The 12,646-nt window shown below is 30.9% G+C and overlaps 1 protein-coding gene across 1 annotated transcript; it reads left to right on the top strand.

Moving 5' to 3' along the window:
* The first annotated feature begins 7,233 nt into the window (after window positions 1–7,233).
* LOC114317236 (carotenoid 9,10(9',10')-cleavage dioxygenase 1-like) lies at window positions 7,234–12,012 on the top strand. The gene is made up of 7 exons (XM_082910467.1): window positions 7,234–7,901; window positions 9,976–10,038; window positions 10,272–10,410; window positions 10,505–10,829; window positions 10,919–10,986; window positions 11,491–11,649; window positions 11,756–12,012. The coding sequence occupies exons 1-7, from the start codon at window positions 7,729–7,731 to the stop codon at window positions 11,870–11,872; spliced, it is 1,044 nt and encodes a 347-aa protein (XP_082766593.1). The 5' UTR covers window positions 7,234–7,728; the 3' UTR covers window positions 11,873–12,012.
* The last annotated feature ends 634 nt before the right edge of the window (window positions 12,013–12,646 follow it).

A 12,646-nucleotide genomic window follows, 5' to 3' on the forward strand; every position in this document is an offset into this window, starting at 1 on the left:
TCGAGCGGGGAGAGTGACGCTCGAGCGGGGTTTTCACTCTCACAGCATCTGGTACGTCTGCAAAAATGCTGGGTGATGTGTTTGGACGCTCGAATGTGAGATCTTCCGCTCGAGCGTGAACCCTGTATAGAACACGTAATATAGAGTCCCCGCTCGAGCGTCAATTCCCACGCTCAAGCAAGCCGCGCGATCTCTGTGTCTATATATTCGCGTGTTGGTTCTATTCTAGGGTTACTTTTCTTAGATCTTGTTTAAGAGTCTTAGGATTTTGTTTGAGGTTTTCTTCTGAAAGTCTTGTTGAGTTTTCCTTGATGATTTGAGTGAGTTCTAAACTTATGATCTAAGATACATACATCAAGGAGTTTGTTACTTCATATTCAAGAGTGTTCTTCTTCGATGGAATCTGGAGATTCACATGTGGAGCAACAAAGGAGTTTGATACTGAGTATGGTCATTGATTCAGCATTAGAAGTTGTGGATTCAACTTCATATTGGTCAATTTCGAGACGAAGGCTGTGGCGAAAGATTTACAGAAGCCTAAAGACAAATTTGATGCGTTTGGTAATTTGTTGGTTGTCTTTGTAATCTTTCTTTCTTTAGTAGTGGATTGATTAGTGGCGTTTTGCCCGTGATTTTTTATCATAGTTGAAGGTGCTTCAATTGTGATTTTTCCACGTTAAAATCGTTTGTGTCGATTTATTATTTTTCGGAAACTACAATCTAAACCACTTTCGTAAGTGCTTGTTGATTTAGATTGTGTGTTTTGAATAATTGAGAATTGGTGGAATTAAATCTTTATCTAATCACGAATCACTTAGGAATTTCAGTTACTATTTGACCAAAAGCTTGAGTTGTTATGCCATGATTATTAGTGGTGAATGGGTATAGTAAAAAGATAAACGGAGTTCCTAAAATGACTTTATCTGTCATGCTTCTAACTAAAACAAATAATGTTTTAAAACAAACATTGTTTTGACAAATATGAACTTTGGGTAATTTATATTTAATATGCATTTAACTTCCATTAGTAGAATTTAGTTGTTCATTAATTTTATGATAATATTTAGTAAGGATCAAACCTTCTTGAATACAACTAGGGTCTGCGCAGTATAATTATTCCTATATTCATGTCTTTTTAACTTATTTTCTTTAGATTTAAAATCATTATATAATTTATTAAAATCGTCATTATATAATTTAGTAAAATCAGGTTTAAGGTCTTTACTAATAGTTAATAATTGTAGATTAACTGGGGGAACGACTTCAAAATCAGTTTAGGTTGGTGATCCTTGAGATGTGTTATCATTTTCATGAATATGAGTTTGTGTTGAATAAACTAGCTTATTAATTTGAGATGGGAGGAAAGTTTTTTACTTTTGGTGGTGAGTGACTAAAAAGACCATTTTTTACTTTTTTTTTTTTTATTTTTTTAAAAAAAACCTGGAGAGGCGTGACTTTCATAGTGATTGATTAGGAATCCGAATATATTCAGAAGCATCTTTTCTCAAAGGAGAGTAGTGATTGAAGCTTTTGAATATATTTGGTATTCAATGTTGATGACTGTGTTAAGCATATTGATTTTCTTACCTGTGAATTTTTACAGGGTGGATAGAGAAAGTCATACATATATTTATATTATGAATTTCATAGTAAAATGCCCACTTCATATTGTTCTACCCACAGACTACAAATCACCGCTATCGCAAAATTATTTACCATTATACCTTTGTTTTCCTTATTTCACCTTGAGTCTTAGTGATCCACACCTTTTAAAAGCTCTAACTTTAAATATTCATACTTCTGGTGAATTTATTAATGTGTTAGATGGTGCCCAATCTATTGCTTTAATATATTGTATCTATTATAAATGCATAAAAACTAATCTAAATGTATATGTTTTAGTCAAAAGCCCCAAGGATAAAACATTGCTTATACAAGGTAGTACTACTGATATTAATATTGAAGTATCAAAAACCATACTTTGGAAAGATATAACTCTTCTAGAAAAATGGCTTACTGTCAATGAAAATTATTCTCATAAAAGTCAATATGATAGCAATGATTTACATCATATCCAACAATATGATGATGGATCAATCCAAATAAGTTTTGATCGTTTAAGTTGTAATCAATCTTCACGTCATAGTATATGTAGTCAACCCAATGAAGAAGATGAAATTTTTAGTACACCTTCATAATCATTAACAATTAGGTTGACTTTTGAATGCCATTTTTTGATATTAATTCTGTTAATGATATTTAATCAGTTACTTTCTTTGTTATCATCTTTACTATTAGATTTATTAGATCTATTATCAAAGATGACACGGTTTAGATTATGACTAATACTAGATTCATCAAAGGACATGTTATTATTATTTTGAAAATAATTAAGATTCTTATTAATTTTTTATATTGCAACTTCTTCTTCTAAGGATTTATCTTTATTTTTTAATTCTTTAATAGTTAGTTTGATTTAGTTAATTTCTTTTTGTAAATCTTGTAGAGTTACTTCTTTATGTTTATCTTTTCTAAATCTTTCTAAAGTAGTAGTTAAACTAATAATTGGTTTATCTTGATGAAGTTTATTATCGTTGTTGATTAATAAAGATTTTAATTTGTTAGTGTATTTTCTTTTTAATTCTGGATCTTCTAATCTACTAATTAATTCAATTAATAAATCTTCTTCTTGTTGTGATTTACTAAGGACATTAACTTGTTTACAACAGGCATTATTGTAACCTAATTCTATTTGATCATCCTCAGTATCATTACTAGGAGAAGCGTAATCAGAAGTATCACTATGGCAATTACTAGAAGTAGTGATGACAATGGATAACCTACCCTGTGGGTATCCATGGAGATCTAACCCAAATACATGAGTTTTCCCCTCTTTTTCTTATCCATTGGGTAGGGTAAGTGATATTCTTTAAATATCCACATGGGATGGGTTGGGGATGGGTACCCACTAATTTTCCCATTTTTTTTTTAATTTTCACAACCAAAACTAAATATACATTCAATCTTTTTTTTTTTTATTTATTTTTTCAGGTTCACAACTAATTTTTTTTTTTTTTTTAAGATCCACGACCAAAGCTAAATATACATCAAATCTTTTTTTTATTATTTTTTTTATTTTTAAGGTTCACAACCATTTTTTTTTATTTTTAAGATTCACAACCAAAGCTAAATATACATTCAATCTTTTTTCTTTTGTTTTTTTTAATTTTTTTTAAGGTTCACAACCATTTTTTTTTTTTTTTTTTTTTAAAGATTCACAACCAAAGCTAAATATACATTCAATCTTATTTTATTTTATTTGACTTAACAATAAAATCAAATACACATTAATTAACATTGTCACATTATTCTTGTCAAATTTTATGCATATCTAGAATTTTTTTAATTTATTTAAAAAAATTAAGGACACTATCTAGTGTAGGTTTCGGTTTGCTTTTCAATGTTATTTTATTTTGTTATGTATTGTAATTTTCAGAATGGTTTGCTTGTTCTGAAATTTCAATTAACGAGTATGAATCTATTTGTTTGATGTTATCACACAATTTATACAACATATATATATATATATATATATATATATATGAATGTATTTGAAAATAAGAAAATTGTAGAGAATCAAAACAAGCATGAGTCGTGATTGGTTAGAAATGATGGGTACAAAGATTTATTTGCTGGAAAAACAAAAAGGGGATATAAAGTCTTACTAAATAATTTTTTTTAAATTAAAAGAATTTTTCTTAATTATGAACAGATTTAACTGAAATCAGCTTGTTTCCCAATGTTATGCTTCATTTATTTAGATAGAAAATATTTTTTAATGAAAAATATTTTTTATAAAAAAAATTAAAAATATATTTTTTTATATTTGGTGGTGGTGGTGACGGAACGAAGGTGAAAGTAGAGATTGTTACATAGTGGTGGGGTGAAGGCGGCAGTGATAATGGTAGTGGCTATGGTGATGGTAGTGTGACAGTGAAAGTGAGAATAGTGATGATGGTGTTGTGAAATTAGTAAAAATTTAATTGAAAAAATATTTTTTGTTTTTTAAAAGTAACAAACAACAAAATTCGTGGGGACTAAAGGAAGAAAATGGAAGATGGATTGGGTGTGGTAATGCATAGATATCTTAAAATGAGTAGTTCAGATTTATTAAAGGTATAATTAGATTTTGGATAAATTAAAATAAATGGTTCAAATTTGCTAAGAGAAAGATGATTTAATGTCTAAAATGCCCGTGACTAAAAGATCAACAAATAGTTCTTTGTTTATACCCTGATGCAATTTAATATGAGTCTTATAACACTTTCTTCAAACAGGCTCTTATAACATTGTAATCAGGTTCTTATAACATGTAGGGGAGAGAGTGAGAGTGATAGTGAGAGAGATGGTTGTAATTTTTTTTAATCTTCCACGTTTTTCCACATTTTTTTTTCAATTACCAAAACTTATTTGATTGTCTCAAAATTATATATTTGATTATTATAAAACAAATTTTTTAATTAATTAATTAATGTGTATTTGATTTTGTTGTTGAACTAAATAAAATAAAATAAGATTGAATTTATATTTAGCTTTTGTTGTGAACATTAAAAAAATAAAAATAAAATAAATAAATAAATAAATTGTTAACATTAAATATATTAAAAAAGAAAGAAAAAAGACTGAAGGTATATTTAACTTTTGTTGTGAACCTTAAAAAAAAAATTTTGTTAACATTAAATATATTAAAAAAGAAAGAAAAAAGATTAAAGGTATATTTAGTTTTTGTTGTGAACCTTAAAAAAAAAAAATTGTTAATATTAAATATAAAAAATAAAAATGAGAATTAAAGTGAGTTGGGAAAAATTTATAGGAAGGGTGGTATCCATGGAGAATGGAGAATGAAAAAAATTTATTATAGGAAAATGAAAATGGAGAATTAATATCCACCCCATTGCCATCCCTAACTAGAAGAGCTATTAGATTGATGGGGTTGTTCCTGAATATTTTCTAATTTAAAGATTTCAAATTTTTCCTTTGATTTTTTTCAGAAATTTGTAATTTATTAGATGTGTGTAACCAAAAAAAAAAAAAAAAAAAACAACAACAACAACAACAAAAAAGTATGTTTAACAGATCTTCAAGATATGTAGATGTGTGTAACAAATCTGAAACAGATCAGGAGAGATGATCTACAGATCTGGAGAGCGACAGATATATATATAAATACATACATATATATATATCTAGAGATCCACAGACATATATATATACACATAACCATTGTTTTCTCGAGAACTATCGGCCAAAATCTTTAACACGGGCTTCACCTCTGTTCCGAAGATTTGTGAGGTTTCATTGCTAAAGATCTACAAGGTTTCTTCGTTGTCGATTGCGGTGAAGGCCGCGACGGCAGTCATCTCATCCTTTCTCTCCTCATTGGTGGTCATCTCGCTCCCTCTCCGAATTCCGGTTGTTCAGTAAAGAGAAATAGACCTTCAGGTCTTCGACCATGGCAGCGTCAGACAGTGAAACTGAGTCCAATTGTAGAGAGAGAGTTTGAAGACAGAGAGAGATAAGGGATTAGGGTGAAAAGAGAGAGAGAGAGAGAGAGTGTGTGTGTGTCTGTGTGTGTGAGTGAGAAATGAGGGATTTTCAACCGTGTATATGATATATATACATATATGCAAAGGTAGTTTGGACATTTTGCACTACCATGTCCTTATGGACAAAGAGTGTCAGTACTTGCACTTTTGGCTAAACAAAATTTAAATTTGAATATATAGACAGAATATTCGGTAAATAAATGTATATATCTATATTTTTTATTTGAGAATAATTTTTAATATGTTTATAAGATAATTACGATGTGGTAATTCAATTATGATAGATTCAACGATTAAACTAGTGATTATTGATCTTATTTATTTAATTTTTTTAGATTAGTCAACCATCCAAGTTTCAGGACGTTATTTTTAAAAAAGCCAAGCTTCTCTCTAGTTGGAAAAAAAGTAACTAGACTGTCTAGTTTGATTTATAGGGCCTACTATAGACCTCATCTCGACGATTCAAACTATTCATTTTATAGGATTTTGTGTACATCATGCATACCAAAAATCAAGTTGATCAAATCATATTTGTTTGGGGAAAAAGAAAGGAGAAATTACAGTTCAATCTGGATTTAGAAACATAATTACAAATAAATGATAAGTTTTATATATATTTATAATTAAAATCATAAACTTTTTATAAATTTATGTTGGCCTTAAATTAATTTTCAGACAAATGTGATCTGATCGGACAGTTCGCGATATCTGGCTAACTTGATTTTTGGCAGTTATAATCTACTCGATTGGTCTTACAAATTGATCTATTTGAATTATCAAGATGGGATCCATTCTTTTTTGGAACTTGGAAGTTATAAATTGAGAAATAGTTGAAATAATTACTGAAAGCAGCTAAAATTTGTGGTGTAAACTTACTAATACAGGTGCAAATCCTCTATGGGGGGGTTTAAAATCAACAATTTCTGTGTTTGGAAAATCAAACCATGTTTGGGTAGAAGGAGAAGGAATGCTTCATGCTTTGTACTTCTCTAAAGACACCAATGGAAATTGGAGCTTTGCATACAACAACAGATTTGTGGAGCCAAAGACATTCAAGACGGAGAAACAAAGGAACAAACCATCTTACCTTCCAGCTGTGGAAGGAGATTCACCTGCTATTTTAGCTGCTTTTGTGCTAAATGCGGTATGTAATTTCTTCTTTGATTAAATTACACTAACTTCTCCTAAAGTTTGAGAAATGGTTGGGCTTGTCTGGTCCAGTCCAAATCTATGGATCTACCACGGATTCTATTTAGATGATCTAATCTATTGATCTTTCCCGACTAAGTGGGAAAAACAACATCATATTAAAATTCTATTTTAGATCACATTGACTATTTACCCTATCTATGAGAGCAGCACCGACGATGGTTGTCTCAACCTTAATCTTTTTTTCTTTTTTTTGTTTTTTTTTATTATTATTTTTTATTTTGCAGTTGAGATTTGGAGATGTAAATAAAATCCTTAGCAACACGAGTGTTTTTGAGCATGGGGGCAAGTATTACTCCATTGCTGAGAACTACTTGGCTCAAGAAATTGACATTTCTTCCCTTTCAACTCTTGATGATTGGGATCTTGGTGGAGCTTGGGGTCGACCTTTTACAACCCATCCAAAGGTTAAGTTTCTTTAATGTATTAAAAACTACAAATATATTTAACTTTGATCTTCATTTTTAAGAAAACAACCCAAATTCTTGTTTGTTGAAATTAATACAGAAAGCACCTGGAAGTGGGGAACTAGTTATTATGGGGGTTGATGCAGTGAAACCATATTATGTTGTGGGAGTTATCTCAGGTATGAAATTTTTTTTCATTTTCATTTGAGGGAATATGATAAATTGAAAATGGGGAAAACATAAATAATGGAGGGTAAGCAAGTCATTTGCCCAATGAAAGTGAAAATTATGCAAAAATAACACATTTCTCACTTGCACTCTATTAATTTACTGTTTATTTTATATCTTCTTTTAATTTTGTGCTTTACTTTCCAGGTCCACTTAGCTGTCCTTGGTCCTCAGTTTCTTATTTTTGGTTGTCATCCTTGCTTGGTTTTGATGCTTGCATGTGATTTGCTTGCTATCTCGTGCCAACCTAACCTTTTTTTTTTGTAATCTTAGTTGTAATGATTACCAATAAATTTCCTTTTCTAATTAAAAAGAAAAAAAAAAGTCTTATTGATATTCTCATGCGTTTTGCCGGCTTCATTCTTTTAGCTGATGGAAAGAAACTAATTCATAAGGCTGATGTCAAGTTGAAAAGGAGTACTCTTGCTCATGAGATTGGAATTACTCAGAAGTAAGTTTCTACTTACTACATTGTTTGCATCAAGAAACCTCATTTTGTTAATATTAATAAAAATGATGTGATAATGGTATTATTATTGAAAGTGGGAGAGGGGTGTATACCAACTGTGATGGTACACAAAGAGAAGAATAAATTGAATAAACACTCATTTTATTCAAACTCAAATAAATTGTACAAAATAGAGCAACTCTCTGTTAACTCTCAAACCTCTCAACTCTGTTAGAAATCTTCACTCCTAGAGATGTCGTTTTTCACCCACTATGTCTCAAACAAACATACAAGCTCTCTATTTATAGACTCTACAAATCGTGTATAATCAATATGTAATAGTATTTCTTCTTCCTTAAGGTTTTGACCATAGCAACCTCCATGAAGCTTCCTCTTCTCATCTACATCATTCTAAATTCCTCTTCTTCAACCTGAATTCTCTAACAGCTTCTTCCCTTTTTTGGAAATCACCATTTTCAAACTCAAATTGAGTTTGTCTTTCCAACATCCCCCCTCAAACTCAATTTGTTGGATTCTCTACACGATACCTCATATCTGCTCGTGCATGACCTCTTGTCTAGTCTTTGTAGTCAATCCTCTATTAACTTCTATCTCTCTTTGAACAACCTCATGTTGTTCAATGCTGTCAACCTCTTATTAACGTCTTGTTTGTTGCAGATCAACCATTTGTTGTCTATTGCGTGGAATAACCATATATTGTCCACTGTAGTCAACCACCTATTGACTTATGTCTTTTGAATGTCATAGAGCAACCACCAGTTGCTTGTCTCATCCATGATATTTGGGATGTCTTGTATCACCCATCTGTGATGTCTTCGTTTTTGTATTCTTCGACACTCATTTCGAAAAATATTTTTTTCACTTCATCTCTTCAAATAAAATTTACAAATTACTAGTATGAATTTTGCAAAATCTGACCGTATAGATGTGTTCAGAATATTCCAAATAGTTTGAAATGACTATTGGATTATTGTGATTGGACTTCAGATGGCATAGAACAAGCCAAAACAATTTGGACGGTTCAGATTAACGGTTGCAACTCAACTGTGTCACACTGGATAATTTCTTCATGGTTCTCTCTCCGATGAAACAGTTGACTTTCTGGACAAACTTTGATTGCCCTGTATGGCTTCATTTTAGCTCTGTTTGAGCTGTTCTTTATATCGTTAGAATCCTCTTGACAAATACTTTAATCTGATATATTCAAAATTGAACTTCGATAACTTCAAAAAAATTTCTATTTTCGGATGTCGCATTTATCGACGAATTTTGGTTAATTTTTGGCTCTTTTGGTTAATGATTTTGGACTCCTCTAGCTGACACGAACCCTCTTATATATTCAGAAATTGATTTCGACACCTTCGAAATCTGGACAAATTTTGAAACTTCTTTGTTTCTTCTCTGTTTCTTCGAAATATTGGCCCAAACTGGCTCTTCTAGCTCTGATATCACTATTGAAAGTGGGAGAGGGGTGTATACCGATTGTGACGGTATACAAAAAGAGGAAATAAATTGAATAAACACTCCTTTTATTCAAACTCAAATAAATTATACAAAACAAAGCAACTCTCTGTTAACTCTCAAACCACTCAACTCTCTTAGAAAACTCCCACTCCTGGAGATGTTGTTTTTCTCTCACTCTATCTCGAACAAACATACAAGCTCTCTATTTATAGACTCTACAAACTATGTATAATCAGTGTGCTATGGTATTTATTCTTCCTTAAGGTTTTGACCATGGCAACCTCCATGAAGCTTCCTCTTCTCTTCTACATCATTCTGAACTCTTCTTCTTCAACCTGGAATTCTCTAGCAGCTTCTTCTCTTTTCTGGAAATCACCATTTTCAAACTCAAATTGAGTTTGTCTTTCCAATAATTATTGCAATTGCAACTCATAGTGATAGGTGTCTTGATTTCCAATGAATGAATTAAACTGAAATATATCATTCTATATGAAATTTTAGTATATAAATTCTGTTCGAATAGCATTGCCCTTGAAATTATACTTTGAACTATTCTTAAGTTTTAACATGATGTTTTCTTTTTGGGTTTCAGGTACAACATAATATTGGATTACCCACTTTTAGTTGATGTATATAGGTTGTTCCGAGGAGGACCGTAAGTATATTCTTTTATAAAAGTTTTTCATTAACAATTTTGCTAGTAGATTAAAAATTTTACTAACATCTTTTTACATTATGTAAAAATGTTGATTATTAGTGTTATTCATTTTTCTTCTTTGTTAATATATCAATATTATCTTGAGAAATTTTTTTTTTACATTTTGAATTCCAACTTTATATTACTAAAAGAAATCTAATTTTCTAATAAATCAATGGTTATACACACAGATTACTAAAGTATGAGAAGGAGAAGTATGCAAGGATTGGAGTGATGCCTCGTTATGGCGATGCAGATTCAATTCGTTGGTTTGATGTTGAATCGTATTGCACTTTTCACATTCTCAATTGCTTCGAAGATGGCGATGAGGTATTTAATCTTGTTCAATTCTCTCTCCATTCTTGCAAAAAAGAAATTTTTTTGATGAATTTGAAACATATATTTAAAAAAAAAAAAAAAACAGGTGATAGTGAGAGCATGCAAGGCTAATGAATCAATCATACCTGGACCGGAATGGGGTATAGATAAATTCAAATGGTTCTCAAGAGGATTTAAACCACCCAATACTTCAACCGAAGAAGACGATAATAATTCAATCAAAGATGGATTTCTCTTTACTTGTGTTCATGAATGGAAGTTGAACATGGGGACAGGAGAGATTAAGGAGAGAAATCTAACTGGGACTGAATTTTCGATGGATTTTCCATTGATTAATGAAGGTTACAGTGGTCTCAAACATAGATATGGATATTGCCAAGTCATTGATTCCGAAGCAAGCTCTATTAGTGGTAATAAAACTCACAGCACAAATGTTTTAACTATGCTAATTAAGTATTTTCTTTGTTTGATGTTTGTCTAAACATAAAATATTTTTCAGGAAAATCTAAATACGGAAGTATGGCCAAATTGTACTTTGAGAAACCAGATTCTTCTGAGTCATCTGTGGTAATAACTCTTTAATTTTATAAATTCTTTTCACACATTCTCATAAAAGTATATTTCTGTCATTCTAAACTTTTAGACCATGTTTGATAATCAATATAGAATTTTTTTTTTTTTTTTAGATTTGACCATATTCAAAATATCTTGCAATTTCTTGATAATATATGACATTATTAATATCATGATAGTATTTGTAGAATGTTAAATTAGGATAGGACATAAAATGAGATAAAGAGAGAAATATTAATTTTAATTTTCAAATAAACTAAAGTGGTTGATCATTTTAATCTCAATGCGGTGGGATTAGCAATATAATGAGGGTAGTCAAATACCACCTTTTATCAAAATAAAATGAGCTTTGCGGACGTATAAAAAATTTAAAAAATAAATAAAAATGATTCGCATGCAGGTTCCATATGTTTTTTTTTAATCCCGATCGAAGGTAATAAGAGACTATATGCGACTTAACAAAAGTAATTAGTGACTCTATTTTGGTTATCAAACCAGGGGGGACATTTTGAAAAGCCGATAAAAATGGAGCATCATAAGTTTGCAAAGAACAATTTCTGCACTGGATCAGCTTATGTCTCTAAACCAGGAGGTTCTGAAGAAGACGATGGTTGGATTGTCGCTTACGTCCATGATGAAGACACTGACACATCTCACGTATGTTCGCTTATTAAATATACAAAAGATCTGCAGAAGCTCTCTATCGTTATATCGAGAATTTTGTTTATTTTACTTAACACAAGAATACTGTGTTCGCTTACAGGTTATTGTAGTGGATGCCAAGAACTTCCACGGTGAGCCTATTGCAAAAATTCCTCTGCCACAAAGAGTGCCATATGGTCATCATGGAGCTTATTTTCAGACTCCAAGTCAGCATTAGATATATTTGATCTGAATGTAGTTGGGATTGGGTTGTCTCTGTTGGAAAAATGATTTAAATTTTGATGTTTCGGAAACTTTATGCTACTTATTTGGTGAACTAGATTATATAATTAGTGAGTCAAACCATTTTTAGGTGAATGGGAAATTGACTTCTAATTGAGGTTTATAAACATTAGACATGGTAAGGTCCTAGATAAGTTGAGTTTGGGTCAAGCCCATTACTTATTTTCATGGGCCCAAGCTATTTGAATTGATATTAGTTAGTTGGTAAAAAGTTTGAATTTTACATTCAAATTTCAACGGACGTCAACGGACTGATTTTTCAAAGTTGCAGAGACATGTCTTTCCGAAATAGTGTTTCCATTGCCTATATTAGGCAATCCTCCGTTCTGGTTATTTCTAAGAAAAAAATAACTATTTTTCTAGATCTTCCTTTTCCTTCTCTATTCATCTTGCATATCCCATTTTTAGAGTTTAAGTTTGAGGGAGTATAAAGCACATATTCTGGTTCGCTGTACAAACAAGGTTGCAGTGCTGCATCTGTTTGGGGTGATTGTTGAATCCTGGAGGCAGGACGCCCATTATTCTCAAGCACCTAGGAGAGGACGAATTTCTGTCTTAAAGACACAGTGTCCATACACTGGCCTCAATCACAAATTTGTTCTAAGTTTGATTTTCAAGAAAGTTGTAAGTTCTGTATTTTATTTATTATTCTGTTAAGGGAAAATCTACATGATCTGTTTCTGTTTATTATTCTGTCTGTATGTAATAT

The sequence above is a fragment of the Camellia sinensis genome, chromosome 15 (genome assembly GCF_055761805.1).
Source record: "Camellia sinensis isolate YWXY chromosome 15, ASM5576180v1, whole genome shotgun sequence".
Lineage (NCBI taxonomy): Eukaryota > Viridiplantae > Streptophyta > Magnoliopsida > Ericales > Theaceae > Camellia > Camellia sinensis.

Bases quoted from the DNA above. Each gene is read 5' to 3' on its own strand.
- LOC114317236 (XM_082910467.1), top strand. From the start codon at position 7,729: ATGATTACCAATAAATTTCCTTTTCTAATTAAAAAGAAAAAAAAAAGT. The intron at 7,902-9,975 runs GTAAGTTTCTAC...TTTGGGTTTCAG, and splicing joins GAGATTGGAATTACTCAGAA to GTACAACATAATATTGGATT. The intron at 10,039-10,271 runs GTAAGTATATTC...TTATACACACAG, and splicing joins AGGTTGTTCCGAGGAGGACC to ATTACTAAAGTATGAGAAGG.